General features: G+C 51.0%; 1 protein-coding gene across 4 annotated transcripts in view; it reads left to right on the forward strand.

Annotated features, from left to right (window-relative positions):
* Positions 1–11,767: 11,767 nt before the first annotated feature.
* Positions 11,768–21,469, forward strand: part of Foxp4 (forkhead box P4) — a 35,382-nt gene continuing 25,680 nt past the window's right edge. For all 4 annotated transcript variants that reach the window (XM_032900557.1, XM_032900559.1, XM_032900558.1 and 1 more), the window contains exon 1: positions 11,768–12,001. In XM_032900557.1, the coding sequence (XP_032756448.1) occupies positions 11,783–12,001 (219 nt within the window). In that variant the 5' untranslated portion in view covers positions 11,768–11,782. The remainder of the gene's footprint in view (positions 12,002–21,469) is intronic.

The following is a 21,469-nucleotide window of genomic DNA, read 5'->3' on the forward strand; positions in this document are numbered from 1 at the left end:
CTCTTTGGTTTCTCCTTAAACAAACAAAGTCTCACCCTTCCGGATTTGTCTCTGACCCTGATCCTGAGTGCTCCACGGGCTAGAACTTGGGAGGGGTTGGGACAGCTACATCCTAGTTAGGAAAAGAGACACGGTTTTTTTTGTTGTTGTTGTTTTTTGTTTTTTTAAACATTTTGTGTGTGTACACATGATCATGTGCCATGGCAAACATGTAGAAGTCCAAGGACAACTTTCGGGAGTCAGTTCTCTCCTACAACACGGGTTCTGGGACTCAAACTCAGGTCGTTAGGCTTGGTGACATCCTTTACCTGCCGAGCCACCTCACTAACCCATCCTCCTGCCATCTTGTTCCAGCCCCTTTAGGAGTCATTTAGAGGTTGTTGCCCTTAGTATGGCAAAAGGCACCAGTATGGACCCCCTCCCCCAGCTTCCTAATAGCCAGGGTAACCATTGGCAGGAACCAGATCTCAACTTCATTCAGAAACATGTGGAATGACCGGATCCATCCCTTGAATGAAAGATGGTGGCGGGAAGGCTCCTTAAGATGCTCCCCGTTCTAGAACTTACAAGGAAAGACGTGCTTTTCGGGAGTTCTCAACCGGACACCCTGCACATGAGATATTTACCTTACTGTTCACAGCAGTAGCAAAATCACAGTCATGAAGTAGCAAGAAAATGATGTTACAGTTGGGATTGCCACAGCACGAGGCGCTGTATGGTGGGGGTCGCCACAACATGGGTTTGCAGTATCGGGAAGGTCGAGAAGCTCTGCTTTCCAGGTTCATCTGATCTACCCCACACCCTGGAATGACCCCCAAGGTGTGATTATTATTGTCATGACAGCTCAAGGACCCAGGTCTAGAGAGGTGCTCTGACGTAGCTGGAATCTCCCGTCCCCTGGGACACATCTCTTGAAATGCTTCATTATTGCAGGGGGAGGGGGGTGTCACATGGTGACCCCTGGCAACTTCCGTGGATTCCCACATAATCCAACCCATTGTAAGTGTCACATGAAATATTCCCCGGTTGGGCTTCCTTGGGACAATCACAACCTGCCTTTCTCTGCAGGGAGGACATGTTGAGATTGAGTGACAGATGCTTCTCCCCTGGCCTCTTCAGGAGCCATCATAGCTACTGGGGGCATATTACTTAGCATCTTTTTTTTTTCTTTTTCTTTTATGTGTATGGGTGTTTTTGTCTGCATGTATGTCTGTATACCACATGTGTGCCTGACTCCAACAGGATCCCTTGAAAGAGAGGCCATTGCTCTTAACCACTAAGCCATCTCTCCAACCTGGACCCCCCCACCCCCTCCTTTCCTCTCTCCTTCTCTCCCCCTTCTTCCTTCCCTCCCCCTCTCTTTCTCTCTCCTTTTTTCCTTCCTTCCTTTTTTTAAAAAAAGATTTTATTTATTTTATATATGTGAGTACACTGTCACTGTCTTCAGACACACCAGAAGAGAGCATCAGATCCATTACAGATGGTTGTGAGCCACCATGTGGTTGCTGGGAATTGAACTCAGGACCTCAGGAAGAGCAGTCGGTGCTCTTAACCACTGAGCCATCTCCCCAGTCCCCGGGGCTGGCCTTTAAGTTCATATATATTCTGTCTCTGCCTCCCAATCCCAATTCTGAGATTCTAGAAATTAAAACTGGTTAGCATCTTCCACACGGATGTAATTAGCTGCTCTCCGTATTCTTTAAGGAGGCTTGGGGTCAGGGCTGGTTAGGGAGAAGCTGCCTCGAAGACTCAAAAGAGATGTGTCAGAGAAGATGATAAGGACCCTCTGACCAGATCAAACTCCCCATGCTGCTGCCTAAGAATTGACGATGGCGTGCAATTCTTGTTGGATTTTGGCGGTACTGGGGGTTGAACCAGAAACCATTAAACTGAATCATTTCAAGTAAGTCTATCCCCCCTTTCTCCTGTGAAGTGAATTGTAAGGCTCATGCCTCCAGAGACTGTGCAAGTTCAAAAGGAGCCACCAATCCCTGTCCGGGTAAGGCTCTCCACTGCAGAAATTCTTAGCGTTTCTCCTCTTCCCACCCAAAACGTATCCTTCTTGTGTGGGCAGGAGCCCTCCCCCCTCCTACCATTCCCCAGGGTTGAGATTTCCCCCTCACCAGAATCTCACATCCTCATGAAAATAATCTGATGTCTCGTTATCACTTAATGGAATGGGGGAGCAGTCCTCTAAGAATGGGATCACGAGTGGGTTCTGGCCTATGGAGGCCTAGGGAGAACCAAGCACTTCTGAAACCAATCGGCACGGGGACAGAGAGGTGCAGGGGCGTCGAGCCTTTGTGTGTTTGCATGTTGCTGTGTTATAGATGTCTTTGAATTGATGCCTAAGATCCTTCTGAATGCCGTGCTTAGAAATCTTCTGGGGAGAGAGAGAGAGGGGCCAGGGCCGGGTCAAGGGTCCATGGAGCACCAGACCAGGTGGTCTGCTGCAGGCCTACAGGAGCCCTTGGTGCCAAGGGCACCGCCAGAACCAGACTCCAGACAGGTTCCAGATGGTCACTTGGGCCCTGAATGAGTTGCCCCTACCCCTGAACCGGCAGGCCCCCCACGTAAGACGTCACTATTTAATTAGCTGTGTCTGATTAACCAAACTTGGCATTAGACTCCTCTTGCCCTCATCTTTCCCAGCTCCGAATCAATGGCTTTGATATGCTAATTAGGGAGTAATTTAATTTCAAAAGGCCGCAATTAACAAGGGTGTTGTGGACATGCTGTAGTTAAGCGGAGTAATCTAATTTGCATTAGTAACAAGCAGGGACTAATTAGAAGCTTAATTAGACACTTAGATGGCTCTTATGTTTACCTTCTTAATGAGATGGAGTGGGCTCTTTGGTTCTCTCCGTCTCTCTGTCTCTGCCTCTCTGTTAATCCTTCCTTTTGGTCATGGTAATAGGAAGGCGCATTGAATGAGGCTTCCTTGCCAGGGCCTGGTGGAAGCATTGTGATGTCCCCATTCTCCTGGTAAAAGGTGAAATGGAGAAAAAGTGTTGTGCGTAGTGTCTCAGGTCTGTGGATTTGTCACCGCTGGGGTGGGATGCTGGGAAAGGTCTGGGGCTAGACGACCCTGTCTAGTTTGCTGTCTTTGAAGACTGGTTCCTCTTTCAGAGTGAGCCCCAGGCGTGTGGGGAAGAGAAAAGGATCTGAGTGAGGTGGAGGCGGGCAGGGACTGGGAGTGGACTGGCTGTCATTAAGAAGCACACGATGCACTTGGAGGTCTAGACCTATAATCAAGGCTAGTCAGGAGGCTGGGGCAGGACAGGCACACATTTAAGATCTGTCTAGTTATAGAGTGAGTTCAAGGCTAGTCTTGGCTCCCTTAGGGAAACCCTGTCTCCTACTTTAGGGGGGAAATGTGTTTTGAAGGGTTGATGTGGTAATAATACCCTTGTCTGACATACATAAGAATCAAGACTCAGTCTCCAGTACCGTATGGAAAGAAAAAGAGACACACAGAATGACAGACACACAGAGAAGATAAAATACATCAAATTGTGCTTTGGAGGCCTTGCGCCTTAGCTCAGAAGTCACCTGCAGGAGGCCTTTCCAGAACACCACACCCTGTTGGGCCACCCATTCTTCTTCCTTTCAGTGCCTAACATAACATTTGCAGAATGGAGGGTGTGTGTGTGTGTGTGTGTGTGTGTGTGTGTGTGTGTGTGTGTGAGAGAGAGAGAGAGAGAGAGAGAGAGAGAGAGAGAGAGAATATGCTTCTCCACCCTGACTGCAAAACTGTTGGAGGTACCCACTCGTGCCTGCATCCCACTCTGCAGGGTCTGATTTAACTGACCATGGGTAAGGAGGAGGAGCGGTTTATTTTTAAGGCACCATCCGTCCCTCGGAAGAGCCTTAAACACCTTTGTTTGCTTAGGATTCTTTTCACTCTGCCAGAAGCCAGGGCTGTGTTTTCTTCACCTCTGTTTGCCAAGATTCCCACTGCAGAACAAGGCCCACTCCCACCTCTGTTCCTGGGGTTTGAGCACGCTGCACAGACTTAGGGTTGGGTCCTTATGTGGGGCTGAGACTGTCTCGCAGAATGAGCTGTGAGGATTGGAGGGAAATGGCCCCAGACGTTTCCGAGCCTTCAGGATGAAAGGTCAAATCAGTGGACACATGAAATCAAGAGCTTTAAAGATACACAGTTAAAAAAGCTGGGCGGGGACGCCACAGGCCGGAGATCTGAACACCTGGGCAGTGGAATCAGAAGAATCAAGGGTTCAAGGTCATCCTCGGCAGAATCAAGCTTGAGGTCAGTAGGATTTTGCAGGACTGTGTCTTTGTAGTCAGGAGATTCTCGGGAGTTCCAGGCCATCCTGGTCTACCCAATAAGATCATGTCTCAGGAAACAACAAAACCAAAATGAAGGACAGAGAAGGTGAAGAAGAAGAAGTGATTGTACCTTCTTCTAAGTGAACTGTAGCGGATCCTGTTTTCCTAAGTGAAGGTGGGTGACGTTCAGGTCTCAGACTCTGGGGCTAACGAAATAAACTCTGAGGGCTTGAGAGATAGAACTTGTTAGGTAGACCAGGCTGACCCCAAGTTCCCAGTGACCCTCTTGCCTCTGCCTTCTAAGGGCTTGGATTACAGGCTTATGAAGCCAGACCTGGGTTTTTGCTTTTTTAAGACCGGATCTAACTGTGCAGCCTGAAACCTCATCCTCCTGGCTCAGCCTCCCCAGAGCTGTGATTATAGGCATGGAATACCATACCCAGCATGCATCCTTCCCTCCCAGAATACTATACCAAGATGTATGTCTGTTGCTTTTAGCATTAGAAAATAAAAATTTCGAAACTTAGTGGAGGACCCTCCTCCAGGAGATAGACCCCCTCCCCCTCAATGCTTCCCAGTCAAAGGCTGTGTGGGTAAGGTAGACTTTTTAATGGGCCATCCTTGCCCTGCCCCTGAGAGGCCTTGAATGGTCCCTAGAGTTGGGGGCAGGTAGCTCTTAAAGTGCCACACGTCATTTAGGGAGGGTCTTTGGATTGGTGCTCAGCCATAGGCGCATGGAGAAGCTGAGGTGTGGCCTCTGATCCACAGATGGGAAGGTTCCCGTGTTCCAGGAAGAAAGGAACTTGGGGACAGGTTTGTTTTGGAGATGAAACCCAGGGCTTTGCTCACTGTGGACAACTGCTGTGTACTGAGCTGGGTCCTCAGCCCTGAGTGGCATTATACTTGTGGGTCCGACCTTAACTTTTCTCAAAAGCTGAACAGAGAGCTGGAAGAAAGGGACCGGGCGAACCTTTAAACTGCTACAGGCCCTTTGGGAGTCCGGAACTGCCTTTCTCTGATGGTCTCCATTGTGCTCGTCTTATTTGATCCTTGGAGGGGAAAGTTTACCCGTCCCAAATTGAAGATCTGGACACCAAGGTTCAGACTGGTGACCGCTCTGTCCCATGTCATGAATCGTGCCAGGAAAGGGTTAGCAGTAGGATTGCTGCTTGTTGAGGTGGCTGTCCTGCTGAGCCCTCCCTACTCCTGGTAGCCTGCAGCCTGTGAAGGTCAGAGCCACACTGAGAGAGGCCGAGAGAGGCCGTGCCTGGGTCCTTGGCTTAAGATGCACACTCAGCTGCCTGTAGGACCAAGGTCGATGGCTCCGAAGAGCTATTTGCTGTCTGTTTCTTACTAAAGATCCGTTAGCGGGATACTCGGAAAGGACTAGACCGCTAAGGGCTCCACACGTCACCCCATGTCGTGCGCATGCGTGTCTTTGTATGTGCCTAGGAAATGTCACCGCGTCAGAGACCCGTAGCGCTAGAAAGGTCTGAACCCAGTAGGCTCTCTTTTGGGAGATGAAGGCCTTTGCGTGTGCTTTTGGAGCAGACAAGCTAGAGTGTGCCTGACCAGGCCTAGTCATCCATCACCGTTTAGCCTACGCATGGCTCAGCAAAAGAGGCCTGCCCTTACATTTGAGGCAGAGCCCCACAAGCGGTTTCATATGCTCCAAAGACACTGTGCGTATATATGAAAGTCTCGAGGATTAAAACCATCATGTGTCTATTTAAATTAGAGCCCCATTTATTCTGTGTACTCACGTCAGACAGAATTCATCTCAGGTGAGAAGGGCTATGTATCATTTCTCTCCCCCTCTGGGAATGTGAGCTCCAGAACTGCAGGTTGAAGCCTACTCCCGGCATACCCAGCCCGGTACACTGTCAAGGCCTAAATGCTGTTTGAGACTATGGGTGAAGTACCATTGTTAGTCCAACACCCTTACTTCTGGCTGGCTAGCCGAACACAGGGAGAGACACCCCACACACACAAGCGGCCACACTTCAGAGACAGACACTCAGGAAGACAGGAGAGGTCTTGTTGTCACCAGTTGCCTTGGCTGAGCTGAGTCCTTTCGGACTGGTCAGAAAGAACTGCCCTTCAGGCTCTTGTGGCTAGATCTAAGTTTTTAGCTTAATTGGACCCTAAGTGCTTGTTGAGTGAATTCATGACCTTAGTGGCCCATCAGGTTGGACCACGGGAAATCTCTTCGCTGAAGTTTGCTCTGGTCCTCGGAGCTCTACTGCCTTAGACAAGCAGGTCAGCATCACTGGGGATATTCAGGCAATACAGATTAACCATCGTATTCAGACCAATAGAATTAGCCTCTCTGATGGAGCTCAATACAAGCACGCTGAAGTTGTGGCTGATTCTGGGGCTCCTTCTCCTCAATGGCATTAGGTTTTAGGACCGTCTCTCTGTACCCTTGGCAATCAGTTTCCTGGTCTCCTTTTGGAGTTTTAAGTAAACAACATTCACTTTTACTGACCTCAAGTGCGTTCAGCAAGTTTTTGTGACCGACAGGGTTGCAGCTAGACTTAAGTGTCAGGCTCTCCTCAGGGCCAGGATCTGCTTGGGGGTGGGGGAGAGCACCAGGACTCTGGGTACAGGTGACTCGTGGCCACGCCCCCATCTGCCCCCTCGCCAGCTGCCGGTGCGCGTGCTGCTTCCCCGCGGACGTGCGCCCCGAGAGCGCGCTGAAGCTGCGCGGTCCCCTCCTTCCTTCCCTCCCCCGCGGGTAAACTCCGGGCATCCATCAGTCTGTTAATTGCACTAATTAGAGATCGCGGAGGTGTTAATTGGAAAACCCTGGTATTGTGCCTGTTTGGGGGACGAAAACGTCAATAAAAATTAATTGATGAGTTGGCAGGGCGGGCGGCGCGGGTTCGCGGCGAGGCGCAGGGTGTCGTGGCAAATGTTACGGCTCGGATTAAGCGACTGTTAATTAAAACGCGATGGTAATTAATACTCCCCACGCCATATGGGCCCGCGAAAAGGCACAAAAGGTTTGTCCACGTGTGGGGCTCTGGTGTCTTCCTCTCCTCTTCCTCAAAGCACCCCAGTGCCCGGAGTGCCCTTTTGGCCCCTAGCTAGGTGCAACTCGTCACTTCCGGCAAGGAGGGGACAGGGCGGACCCTGGCTGGTTCAGAGAAGGCGTTGCTGTCTTCGTTCCCGCTGGGGTGCGTCACAGAGGCAAAAGCCTCAGGGAAAGTGGGAGCCTCAGATGGCCACAGAGTTCCCCAAAGTGAACGAAGGGTCTGTGGCTTTGACCTAGCTTTCGGACGATGCCTGCTGGAGCCTCGGCCTGGCTATGGCTCCTTACGTGGCCGGACTTTACCAAGGGAATCTGAAAGAGACTAGGGGGCCTCCAATTCCTGGAGCACGCCCACACCATCTAAATTGTCCTCCACTACCCAAAACGACGTGTAGTGGGAGAGTAATCTGGGAATGCTCTGGTGAGAGAGCCTAGTCTTAGCAAACTTTAGGGAAATTTTAAAAGGTTTGGTGTCCACTCCTTATTGGCTTTTTGAGGGAGGGAAAGGCAGAGCCTGTTGGCTGCTAACTTACCATTCAGCTGGGGTTGGACTTGAACTCCTGATCCTCCCTGCTGACCCTTCTTGAGTGCTGAGATTTGGTAGCACACGCCAAGCTCTGGGTGTGTGTGTGTGTGATTATTGTATGAGGAGTAGCACAGTGGTGTGTGTGTGCGTGATTATTGTATGAGGAGTAGCCCAGTGACTTGCCCAGGCCACACAACTGGGGCTAAATAATTTAGTCTCGTCTTTACTTTCTCTGCAGCTGCAGATGTTGAGTTACGGATTGTTGCGGGAAGGGATGACTCTGTATTTAGAGGGAACAGGAATATGTAAGGTGGGAGTGTAGGAGTGAAGGGGTGGCCAGAGCAGCCAACTAGGATCCATGTTGGGTGGAGCCTTTAGGATAAGGGACTGTGTCTGTGCACTTAGTGGCATCCTGGTGGCTCCCAGCAACACCCAAATACCACTAGCTTCATATCCACCAATTGCCCTAGGGACTTTTGCCACTCCCCTACCCCCAAATCTTAGGAGCTTCCGAAACCACTTTCTTACGGAGAGAAGGGAAACTGAGGTCCAGAGATGTAGGAAGGCAAAGGGCTCTTGGCTGACTTGTGACCGAGTTTAGGCTGCTATCTCTCCTAGTTCCTAGGCATTGTAACAAGTCACATCCCAGCACCCCATCCCACTGAACCCTCTAGTTGGCTGGGCCCCAGACACCAGTGCCTGTTCACCCACAGAACAGCCAACTTTGTTACAGCATCCTGCAGAGAGGTGGGTAGGAGGCCTGAGGCTGTTGGCTGTCCGCCTCAGCCTTAGAGAGCAGGTGAGGATTCCTAGAGGGGCTGGTGCTCGTGGGTGGGTGGAAACCTGGAAGCAGGTACATTAGGTGTGTGTCAGCAGGCAAAGGCCATGAGAGAGGGCAGAGCCCTCCACAGGAATGGCTGCTATTCATCCCCAGCGCAGAAATGACTTTTTCAAATGCACATAATCTCAAGCATGCAAATGAGAGGTTTGCTTCACCCTGTTCAATTCGAGTGATCGGCCCTTGAATAGCTATTATTACACGGCACATGGCCACCATTATGTTGTTCACTTGGTTTTGCTATAGTCCTCCCGCTCCCAGAAACAACGAGCTGGAGGGGACAGGTCTGTTGGCATTCTCTCTTGCAGTCTCCCTTTTCAAAACTTGCTGTTAGAGCTACAACTTCGCTGTGTTCCTGCGAAGGTTGGAAGGGGACCACTTTCCCTTCCCTGGGGGAAGTAGCTGCCAGATTCTCTTTGCTTTCTCCTCTGCGTGCTTACACCCCTGAGGCGCTAGTCTTTGTCCCCTGGGGCCCAGGAGTTCTCAGATCTCAGAGCAGCTAGTCTGGGATGCTGAGCTGGCAGCTGCTTTCTACCCCAGCAGGGCTGGAATCAGAGGAGCCGGAGAGCTGAGTGGGCAGTGGGCTCCCTGTTGTCTTCCTATTTCCTCACACCCAGCTGAGGCACAGGCCTGAGTGGGGGAAGTTGCTCCTGTAGTTTGAGGGGTGGGTGGTTTCAGGGGAGGGGGCTGAAACCCTGTGCTGTGGTGGGTGGAGGCCAGAGCCCACCCCATCCATCATTTGGTAGCTACCAGCCCTGGGGCTGACACTGCCATTAAAGGCTTGGAACCAAGTGCTTAATCTCTTCCAAACCATCGCCCCCACACCCTAACCCTGCTCTAGCTCCCCTCAGAACTCAGGAGTGGGAGCCACTGACAGTGAGACTAAGGCCACTTCAGCTGTATGAGGATTCCCTCTCCCAACCCTTACAAGAGACAGTTCAGAGTCAGAAACTGAGAAGACACCCAGAGCAGTGGCGTGACCTCTCTGCACCCCCAATCCCCTCCCACTCTGCCTCCAGCAGGGATAAAGACTGAGCAAGTGGCCCAGGGGGGCAAAAGAAAGGCTTAAATGTAGGGATGAGAGGCAGAAGCTACTGGGAGCCTCCACCCTGGGAAGAGGAGTAATTCAGCTCCCCCCTACAGGTCCCCTAACTTGAAGGGCCTCCTCCAATTGGCTGAGAGAGACAGTGGGCTCAAGGGGCTTGATTGCTGTGTGATGTCAGACAGACCTTTAACTTCTCTGAACTCATCATCTCTGCTCTCACAATTAGGTAGATGGAGAGTGGTTTGCGGGGGAGTTAGGGAGGGCGTTCCTTAGGCAGGTGCTCTAATTGTCATGAAAGAACTCCAAGAGACTAGGACTAAAGACTTTTGACAGACAAGGAAACTGAGATTTAGAGAATTTGAGATGTATGTTAAACCAGAATCCATAGTGGGTACCAACTGTTCCCTTTAGGGTGATTATTCATGGGGTAATAGAATATAGAACTGGAGAAGTGCTTTGTGTCTGTGTGTCCGTGTACGTATATGTGTGTGTGTGTGTGTGTGAGTGTGTGTGTCACTAGTTGTGTGTCACTAGTTAGTGCTGGTTAGGGGTGTAGCTGAGGCAGTCTTACTGTAGAACTCTGGCTAGTTATGAACTTGTAATGCTTCTGGGTCGGTTGCAGGCATGCACCTGGGGTCAAAGGTATACACACTTCTAGCCTCAGAGTGGCTTTTTATGCTAAACGTCCCCCATCTGAGGTCTGTATGTGGAGCTGGTGAGAGGTTAGACTTCTACAACTAAGGGAAGGGAACTGAGCTCTCCCTGCGCCTCCCTGCTCCAAGGACACCTCTCTGGAGAATTTACAGCCACTCCATGTCACCCATACCTCAGGAGAGGGATTTAGGCCTTCACACTCAAGCTTTGAGTAAAGGGATGATGGCTTTTAATTAATTCATTTGTACTTTTTATTTTTCAGATTGTGTGTGAGCGTGTGTGTGTGTGTGTGTGTGTGTGTGTGTGTGTGTGTGTGTGTGTAGATGCTCACTTGTGTGGGTGTCTGAGGAGGCCAGAGAGGTTGTCAGATGGCCTGAAGCTGGAGCGACAGGCAGTTATGAACACTCCTTTGTGGGTGCTGGGAACTGAAAGCAAGAGCTGTTACCCTCTAAGCCATCTTTCCAGCCCTGTGTTTCTATGTTTGAGGCACAGTCTACAGTAGCCCAGGTTGGCCTGGAAATCCTCCCACCACACCTCCCAAACTGAGATTATACACAGGTTTTTTTTTCCTTCTTTCTTCTCCCCCAACCCCACTTATATAGCGCTGGATGGGAATGGAAGGCAAACCCATACTCTATCCTTAAATTACATGGGGCAGGGCTTGCTAGGACTTGATCTAGGGAATCCAGCCTGCCGGGCCTTTACCTAAGCCTATACCCTCAGCCTCTGTTTTCCCATCCGTGAAATGGGTGTTAAGTACAGACCTCACTGCGCTGGCGAGGACAACTCCCAGGGCTGTGTGTAGTAAGAAATAAGATAGAACAGCTGCTTTGGTAGCTAGGCTAAGGGCTTAAGACTTGATGGAAGGTGAGAGCTGGCGCTCAGGACAGCTGGTCTCCTGTGTCGTCTATGTCTAGGGCCTTCTGTGACCTGGGGAAAGCAGTTCCTGCCCCCAGGGGACTCCATATCTATGTAGGAACAGAAGCAAGGGCCATTTACTGGTGGAAAAGGAAGAGATTTGTTAGGTCCCAGCTATGAGGAGAGACTGAAACAGGTTTAGGACCCCGAGGGAAGAAGCAAGGGCTCACCTCCTACCCTCCCCCATCTAGTCTTACTGGAAAGAGGAAATGGGAGATTGCAGGGAAGAAGCCTCGGCTTCAGTGTGTTGCTGGCTGCCCCTCATCCAGGTCCCTAAGGAAGGGATGGCACTAAGAGGGTCTCAGGAGGAGCTCCTGGGAAGTTGAGGAAGAGACACCTCAGAACGGGAGTGGGGGAGGTGGGTGATGGGTGGGGGCAGCTTTCAGTTGCAGTCCCAGGTAGAACCTGCTCTGCCCAGCTCTTCTTGAGCCTCAGCCCCTCCCCCATGTCTCCACTCCAGGTCCCGATAGAGCGGCAATGATGGTGGAGTCTGCATCGGAGACAATCAGGTCGGCTCCGTCTGGTCAGAACGGCGTGGGCAGCCTCTCTGCGCAGGCTGATGGCGGCGGTGGGGCCGGGACCGCAGGCACGGCCCCGGCTGCAGGCAGGGACGCCTCAGGCAGGGAAGCGGCCAGCGGAGCTGACAGCAACGGCGAGATGAGCCCTGCGGAGCTTCTGCACTTCCAACAGCAACAGGTAGGAGCAGGCTGACCTCCCCAGGCCTTTATCCCCGCACCCTCTGGGGTCAATCACTGCTCTGTCCCGCCCAGCAGCCTGGCTTTCGTAAGAAGGGCCAGCCTCCAGGGCCTTCCCTATGTATTTCCTGTTCTGATGGCTAGCCTGGGCCTGAGGAGCTCTAAGTGGTACTGGTAGCCCAAGTTTATGGAGTTTGAAATAGTCCCAGCAAAGCCATAAGGACCGACAGCCGCCTGGCCAGCAGGCTTTGAAAGTCCGCTTTGAGTGTGTGGGTGTCTTGGCTCTTGTAGGCGTGTGGCTGGGAAAGTGGCTATATTAGCAGGGTTGGGAGAGGTGCTGTGCACACTGGAATGTCTTTATTTCTACTTTGAGCCATCCGCTATTCCGAGTCTGCTTAGGTCCCTGAACCGTGCTGCGAAGAGGTTGAACTTAAGGCACCGATGGCCAAAGCATCTAGAAGAGGTACTAGGAAAGCAGGGGAGAGGCAGTCGCATGCATGCATACATGTGTATATACTACATACATACTACATACTATATACATGCATACATTCATACATTCTTATTAAGATTTATTTTGATATCTTTAATTATGTGTATGTCTGCATTTTGCACACTTGTGAGTTTGGGTACCTGCAAAGGCCCGAAGTGTCAGGTACCAAGAAGCTGGAGTTATAAATGGTTGTGAGCAACCTGATAGGGGTTCTGGGAATCGAACTCAGGTCTGCTGGTTGAACAACAAATATTCTTAATATTTGTTGCCACCTCTGCGGCCCGGGCTTGTTTTAAAGGCTCACCCTAGGACCCCAGTGTGTGTTCCCTTTCCTCTTCTATGACTGAAATGTCCGCCCTGAAGGGCAGCCCCCGAGGGTTCAGGCCCGGCCTCTGAAGCTGTGAGGGCATTAGGTGGAGAACACAGTTATGGATGAACATGGCCCTTTGGTCCCAGCTCTACCCAGGGGTTAGAGTGGAAGGGGTCACACTTAAAGAGTTCAGAAGAACCAGCCGAGCCAGCCCAGCCTTGGGTCTTGTCTGAGTTTGCCCTGGCACTTAGGGGCTCAGGGGGGGAGGGTGGAACAGGAGAACCCCAGATGTACCTCACACCACCCTTCTCTGCTCTGTAGCCAGGGCCTTCATGCCTCCTCCAGCCTTCTCTCCAACCCAGGCTCCTCAACCACACCACACCACATCCCCATAACACCCAAGGCGTCAGGCTTTAACTGAAGGTTCCTGGTACTGCAACTGATCAGAGGGCTTCAAAGCAAGGACAGAAAGAACCCATCCTCGGGTCTCAGCGGGATCAGAAGCAGACAGGTGTGACACTCATTCAAGTAGGTGTGAACAGGTCGAGGACTTACAGGGTTCTGCGAGGGTTGCTTGCATATGTGCGTTCCTGCGTGCGGAGGTCAGCGATGGATTTAGGGTGCCTGCGGGGTTTTTGGTTTGTTTCTGTTTGTTGGTTTTGTTTTGAGACAAGGTCTCTGTAGCATGGCTGGCCTGGAACTCAGAATTCCTGCCTCTGCTGAGATTAAAGGAGTAAGCCACCATACCTGGCATCTTTTTTTATGTTACATTTGTGAGTATGTATGTGTGTCTGTGTGGGTGTGTGTGTGTTTGTGTGTGTGTCTGTGTGTGTGTGTCTGTGTGTGTGTCTGTGTGTGTGTGTCCGTGAGTGTGTGTGTGTGTGTGTGTGTGTGTGTGTGTGTGTGTGTGTGTGTGTGTGTGTGTGTGTGTGTGTGTGTGTGTGTGTGTGTGTGTGTGTGTGTGTGTGTGTATGTGTCTCTGTGTGTGTGTGTGTGTATCTGTGTGTGTGTGTGTGTGTGTGTGTGTGTGTGTGTGTGTGTGTGTGTGTGTATGTGTGTGTGTGTGTGTGTGTGTGTGTCTGTGTGTGTGTCTGTGTGTGTGTGTCCGTGTGTGTGTGTGTGTGTGTCTGTGTGTCTTTGTGTCCATGAGTGTGTCCGTGTGTGTCTGTGTGTCTGTGTGTGTGTGTGTGTGTGTGTGTGTGTGTCTGTTGGTGTGTGTGTGTGTGTGAGTGTGTATTGTGTGTGTCCGTGTGTGTGTCTGTGTGTCTCTGTGTGTGTGTCCATGTGAGTGTGTCCGTGTGTGTGTCTGTGTATCTCTGTGTGTGTGTCCGTGTGAGTGTGTCCGTGTGTGTGTCTGTGTGTGTGTGTGTGTGTGTGTGTGTGGTGTTCACATGCCACAGTGTATTTATGAAGCTTTGGAGAGTTCATTTCTACCATGTGCGACCGAGGGATCAAACAGTCTTCAGGGATCTATGGTCCTTGGGAGTTGGTGGTCAATCTCCTCTCCCTTCCTAAGCAGTCTCTATGGGAAGAGACCCACTGAGTCTGTGCTTTCTGATGGAGCAGAATCCTATTTTTTTAAATATCAAAACCTAACCAAACCTGGGCTGGAGCGGTGACCCAACAGTGAACACCACTTGCTGCTCCTGCAGAGGCCTTAGGCTTGGTTCACAGTACCCGTGTGCAGCTCAACTCCAGCCTCGGGGATTTGGTGCCCTCTTCTGGCCTCTGTAGGCACCTGCACTCATAATTTAAAATAGACATAATTAAAAATAATTCTTAAAAACTGTACTCCTAGAAGTTTCCGGAGGCCACGTGTTTCATATGACTGTTTTGGACCCCACTACATCTCTTTGCAAAGAGAACTATTCAAAATTTCAGTTGTGGCCAGGGGTCAGAGCATCCGCCTAAAATAAAAACAACATAGGACCAGCAAAATGACTCAGAGACTTGCCAGCAAGCCTGACAGCCTGAGTTCAATCTGTAGGACCCACAAGGTAGAAGGAACTCACTGATTCCAACAGGCTGCCTCCTGACCTCCACGCATGCACCGTGGCTCCTGTCGCATATACATCCTCACAAAATAAATAAATGAAATGTAATTTTCAAAAGCAAAATAGAAGGCTTGCCACGAGGCATAAACACAGGCCTCTGGGTAACGGGGGAGATGTTTGGGTGGGAGAAGGCAGAACCATCTGTGCCGATCAAGTTTCTAGGCTCTGCCCTGTACATAGGCCACGACTTCCCATCCCAATTCCATGGTCCAGTTGTTCCTGTTTGTTTTAAGTACCATCCCAAAGTCCTGGAAAATCCTGTATCGCCTTCACAAATAAACCGGGATGGGGATTTGGAGGCAGGCAGAGACCCGTTTTGTCCATTTGGGCTCACCATGGGGGAAGTGCCCAGGGCCAAGGAAAATATGTGAGACTTAAAAAAGGAAGGTTTCATTGGCTCTAAGACTGACATTTTTAACCAAAGTGAAACCACAGTGTGAGGGTCGTTCTCCCACTTCTAACAGACAAATGGGGGCTGTGTCCCTACCCACCCCTCCACACGCACAGATGTTATGTTATTATTGGTAGGGTAAGCAAGATGGAGAAAAGGAAGTTGCTCTGTTGGGTCTACCCGCCCTTCAGCCACAAGCAGGAAGTCTGCAGAAGACAGCTTTTGGATTTGCCCCGTGTTAAATGTCATTAAGTTACCTTGCCCTCCCTGGGGCGGGGGCCGTGTCATTCCCACATCACAGAAGAGGCGGCACAGACAGCTCCCACTACAGGCACCCAGTCACCTACATGATGTGGAAGGAAGAGCTCCTCACACACAGTAGGTGCTAAACACGCGTGTGCGTGCTTGGCGAGTGTGAACACTTCTTGCCTGACTGTAAGGGTCTCTCTTTTTTTTTTTTTTTTTTTTTTTTGGGCTGAGGGCCTTGCGCTTGCTAGGCAAGCACTCTACCACTGAGTAAATCCCCAACCCCTGTTTTTCTGCATTCTTTAGTTAATGTTTTTATTAGTGTGTATGCGTGCACGGTGCCCCAGCTACTCGCTGTGAGCCGGGGACAACTTTCCACTGCTGGGTTTCTTCATCCACTATGGCCCTCAGGAGCTTGCATTCACTCAGCTAATGACCAGTGGGTCTTGTCTCTTTTTCTTGTTTTAAGAGACCCTTAGGGGTTGGGGATTTAGCTCAGTGGTAGAGCGCTTGCCTAGCAAGCGCAAGGCCCTGGGTTCGGTCCCCAGCTCCGAAAAAAAGAAAAAAAGAATGCAGGAAACAAAAGCAAATTTAAAGCCAAGTGTAGTTACACACGCCAGTAACCCCAGCACCAGGAAGCTGAGGCCAGAGCGTCTCAAGGTTAAGAACACTGGGCTACTCGGTGAGACCCTGATCAAACCTCAGTGGTCCTGGGGCTCTGGAGATGGCTGAGTGAAGACGGTGCGTGTGTGAGAACCTGAGCTTGGATCCCTGGCACCCACATAAAAGTTGGATGTCATGGGACAAACCTATAATCCCAGCATAGTGTGTCTGGGTGACAGGGAGAGAGAGGAATCCCCCGATATGGCTGGCCACGTAGTCTAGTTTAAACTTTAAGCCCCAGGTTCAGTGAGAGACACTGTCTCAGTAAGGTGGGAATCTGCGCCTGCAGGGCGGTGTGTGTGTGTGTGTGTGTGTGTGTGTGTGTGTGTGTGTGTGATACAATTTAAATACATTGCACACATGTCCATAACCCTTGAAGCGTAAATAATTTAAAAAAACAGTAATGTGATAAAGCAACGGAGGAAGATATCCCACTGTCAGTTGCTGACCTCGACACATGCACCTGCACAGGTGAGCATGCTGGCACACACGTGTGAACATACACACACACACACACACGTGTGAACACACATGCACACACATGCATCCCTGCGGAGCATGGTAGTACAAGAAAACACAGAGGCTGGATGCCGAGAAAGTCAAGTTCGTCCTCAGGCACCCAGAGTTGGAGGCCTACATGAATCCCTGTGTCAGAAAAAGGGACACAGGGAGGACTCTGCCCGCTGCCCTAAGTAGCCACTCTTGGTGCCTGCTTAGAGGCAGAGAGGTTTGACAGAATAAGTCTGCAGGTCACATTTTGTCCTCTTGCCTTCCAGGGTGTCCCAGCCCAGATCCCTTTGTCTGTGGGTCCCTGTCTGTCTGCTGTGGGTAAACAAATTGAGTCCTGGCCTTTGGGAGTAATGAGTTGAGAGACAGCCAGACAGGGCTGGTCAGACAACAGGCAGGCGGGCGGGCGGGCAGGCGGGCAGTGACAGGACCTTAGGCTGGAGCAAACAGTACGGAAGAGGGCAACCACGTCACTTCAGAACAAGAGCGGGTGCTCCTGTTTCCATTGCAACCCCAGGCTGTGACCTTGTTTAAACAGAGGTGAAGGGACATCCCGGCTTAGCTGCCAGGTAAGTTCTGGCTGCACTGAGTCTCTTGCTGTCCCAGTTCAGTATTTCCCAGAGCCTTTATTAGTAACAGAGCCACTGGGGTGCCAAGCTCTGTTGTTAACTCTGGGGCTTTCCTCACATCAGTTGCTACACTCTCTGTGGAGTCTCGATCCTGTGATGGTGGTGTGGGAGGACTGCAGACCTCTCAGATGCTTTAGCAGAAACACTAGGGCAGGGGGCAAGGCTCAGTCAGTAGAGTGCTTGCCCTACATACACAGTGCCGTGGGTTCGAGCCCCAGCATAAACTGGACACGATGTCACAGGCCTGTAGCACCCATACTTGGAAGGTGGAGACAGAAACGTAAGAAGGTCAAGTTCATCCGCCACCTTATGGAGTTGGAGGCCACCCGGAGCGAGGGACGGTGGAGCCTTATTTTGCCTCTGCTACTGAAAATGCTGTGTGGACCCACAGATACCCTTTGGGTTTAGGCTGTGAGAGGTGGGCCCCTGGTTTTGGAAGAAGGTCTTAGACCTTCTTGGTTTGCTGTCAGCCAGCTGGACTTGGAGCCAGGAAGGCTGGACTGGCAGGATGGGGATATGCAGAGCCTCTGGCCATCGAGCTGAAAGGCTCCTGGGCCCCCGGACCCAGCGGTTCCCATTGTCCTTGGGTTGCAGGGGTGACAGGTCAGGGAGGGTCACCAGAGGGTTGCCTAGCGTCTGGGAACTCCCACTGCAGTTGCCACAGCAACCGGGCCAAATCCCACCCTGGTCACATCCTGTGAGGGAGATTCAAAAGGGTTGGGGGGCTCTGCACAGTAATGGGCTTTTAACTCACCCCCTCCGAAGAGAAAGAGGTGGGGGTTGGGGAGTCAGGGGGTTGGGGGAGGGGAGGAGAAGACTAGAAAGAGTCTTTCCCCCATCTGGCCCTCTTCTGCCCAAGCTACTTAGAAGGGCTGGGTGGAGAGGGAGCTTCCAGAGGGGATCAGCCCCGCCCCACTGCACACAGGCAGCCAACAGTTGTCTGAAGGCTTCCTGCTAGTCAGGGGCCCCCGTGTCTTCTGTACTCCAGCCTCATGCCCTGGATTCCTCTGTGTCAGCCTGGCCCCTGTACCTAACTTCTCTTTGTCCAACTGGGGATGGACTTCCTCCCCAGAGGAGCTGGGGTATAGGGACAGAGACTGCCCAGGGCGAGAAGCGCTTCGGAATTGTACCTCAGCACAGAAGTAGATGGGGAAAGACTGCCCTCCGTTTTCTGAATTAGTAAGCCAAAGGTCACCCTCTTGCCAAGAGGTAGCCCCTTTAGGAGAGAGGAAAGGGCCCAAGGCCTGGGTGAGAGCCCCCCTTTCACGGCAGAGGGTTTGTCCCCATTGAGGAGGATTGAGGGGCTGGAGGAGGATTTGGGGGAGAAAGCAAAGGGCTTAGGGTAGGGTTGTATCCTAGCCACCCATAGGGCTCCCCTAAAACCTTCAGTGGGAGCTAGTGTTGCTCTGAGATGCTCTTATAGGAGTCCTGGGGAAGGAAGGGATCTGCCAGTTTGTAGTCTAAACCCAGCCCCCTGTAGAATTAGCTGGGGCGAGGCAGTGCAGAACAGACCTGCTTCCAGAGAATTCTACAGCTAAGACAGAGAGAGGACCTGACTGTGAACTATGCTCTCCACCTCTGCACTGTCCTTGTCAGTGACCGGATAGCATCCCTTCAAACGCTGGGAATGCTGTCCTGTCTCTCTCAATACTCCAGCACCTCGCCAAGCTGGCTGTGGCTGGCACAGGGAGCTAGGCTGTCGAGAAGCTCACCTGTGCTGGTGCCAGCAAGGGAAGGATGGAGGAACCTTCCTAGGACAGAGTCCTTTCTGTGCTGCAGACCCTCCTCTGCTCTGCACCTGCAGAGGCCAGCCTCACGAGGAGGGAGCCCTCTGTAGAGTTGGCAGGGAGAATCTGCGACTGTACCAGGATGTCTTCCACCCTCCGGGGCCTGTCTGCGTGTGCTTCGCTGGGTTTCATTTTAATGGTTCTAATTTGAGAATGTGCCGATGTCATTTTTACGAGGTTGGTGTAAAAAAAAAAAAAAATTTACAGCCTTTTCCAAAAAGCTTTCTTGAGAGAGAGAGAGAGAGAGAGAGAGAGAGAGAGAGAGAGAGAGAAGAAAAGAGAGAATCACTTTGGGGTTTTATAGTCTCCCCCACCACACAGTTTTTGCCTCCCCCTTCCCGTGTGATTTCCTCTTTATGTCTCTTCATTGGAGGACAAAGCCTTACTAGTCAAGAACCTGTGTCTTTTCCTGAGGTTAGTTCCCTCCGTGCTGCTTGACACTGACCTCAGGCCTCTGACCCCCTCTCCCTGCCACCCCCTCCTATCTGTCCAAAAAGAGTTCTAAGGAGTGAATGAGTGTGTACGAACGCTTATTAGACGCTTGCTGTTTACTAGCTGGGGGTTAGGTATCACTTTCTGCTCAGAGTCTTCCAGATGATTCCCCCATCTCCGGATGTTGAATGAGGTAACCTTCATCAGACCATGCCAGTAGTCCACGCGCCAAGAGGCTGAGGGAGAAAAGTCATACGCTTAAGGTTAGCCCACAAATAGCAAGATCGCCTTAAGAAACAGAAATAGATGGGGCTAGAGAGATGGCGGAGTGTTTTAAGAGCACTGATCCCCAGCACCTACCTGTCTTCTCACAACTGTCTGTAATCTGATGGCCTCTTCTGATCTCTGTGGGCACCAGGCACGTATGTGGTATATAGACACACATGCAGGCAAGAACAAACAAAAAGATCATACATACTAAAAGAAAAAAAAATATTAAAGACAGGCTGGAGAGATGGCTCAGCGGCTAAGAGCACTGACTGCTCTTCCAGAGGTCCTGAGTTCAATTCCCAGCAACCACATGGTGGCTCACAACCATCTGTAATGGGATCCGATGCCCTCTTCTGGTGTGTCTGAAGACAGCGACAGTATGTATGTATAAATAAATAAATAAATAAATGCATACATACATAAATACATAATAAATAAATCTTTTTTTAAAAAAGTGTTTAAAAATTATATTCAAGACAAAAACCAACAGATGAGGAATGTAACTCAGTCAAGTAAAGTGCTTGGTGAGCAGGCATGAAGACCTGAGTTCTAGTCCCTGTGCCCATTTAAAAGGTCTGGAATCCCAGTGCTGGAAAGGCGGAGACCAGCAGTTGGCCAGCTGGCCCAGCCAAATGGGCAAACTCATGAGAGATGCTGTCTCAGAAAAGCAAAGGGAACCCTGTTGAGGAAGATACCCGGTGCTGATCGTCGGCCTCCACATGCAGATTCGCACAAGTACCCTCCTGTTTTGCCTTTTCTACCCCCGGGGCCTTTGCACCGGCTGTTTCTCAGCCTTGAATACTCTCCCTGGGAAGGGTTCGGGGCCTCTGTGGTGAGGAGTTTCCTCAGAAGTCTCCATGCAGTGTTTAATGTGACTCTCCTTTCTCAGCGTAGGGCTTAGCTGCCTCGGGATTCGCTTGTCTGGTGGTCATTCTGCCCGCCAAACTGGGTAGCCCAGGTCATTAAAAGTTGTTCCTTGAACTTGACAGTGGCTCCTGGGACAGTAGGTCACTGACTGAGTTGTCAGGGGCCTGAAGCTGAGAGCTTAAGAAGGCTTCTCCGATGTGAGACTCTGGGAGGGGCCGGGTGTAATTAGTATCCCTACAGGCCTTCTGGGTTTCTCTTTACCTAAATCCAGCCTGCCCCCCAGACACATCGATGATCAGCACAAGACCAATATGGTGGCTTAGGGGCTAAAGATGCTTGCCCTGCATGCTTAGTGATCTGAGTTTAATCAGCTCACGTAGCTATTGTCACAATATGGATGGGACTGAATTCCAGTTTTGACAAATATTTCCAGAGGCACAGGAGAAAGTGTGGCATTTACGGTTTAGGGCTGCCCTCAGCACCACCCGTGATCATAGTTTGTTGGTGTGGAGTCTCCCATTACCTGCAGCAGGCTCGTGCTCCTCTTCCCTGAAGGGCCTAGCTTTAGGTCTGGAGGATGCTGGTCTGGGTGAGCGCTGAGTCTCTTTCTATCCTTGCCATGTTCTTTGCTGACCTAACATTCCTTTACTGATAGGATATTCAGACCAATCATTGGGTTATAACCAACCATTTGGACCCCACTTGATTGGATGCTCTCCAACACTCAAGGCTCCCAGGCAGAGGATAAAACAGTGTGTTCTTCTAGCTTATCCCTAGGTTCCCACACACACATGGAGGGGGTGGGGAAGGGCCAACACAA

Source organism: Rattus rattus, chromosome 4 (assembly GCF_011064425.1).
Source record: "Rattus rattus isolate New Zealand chromosome 4, Rrattus_CSIRO_v1, whole genome shotgun sequence".
NCBI lineage: Eukaryota > Metazoa > Chordata > Mammalia > Rodentia > Muridae > Rattus > Rattus rattus.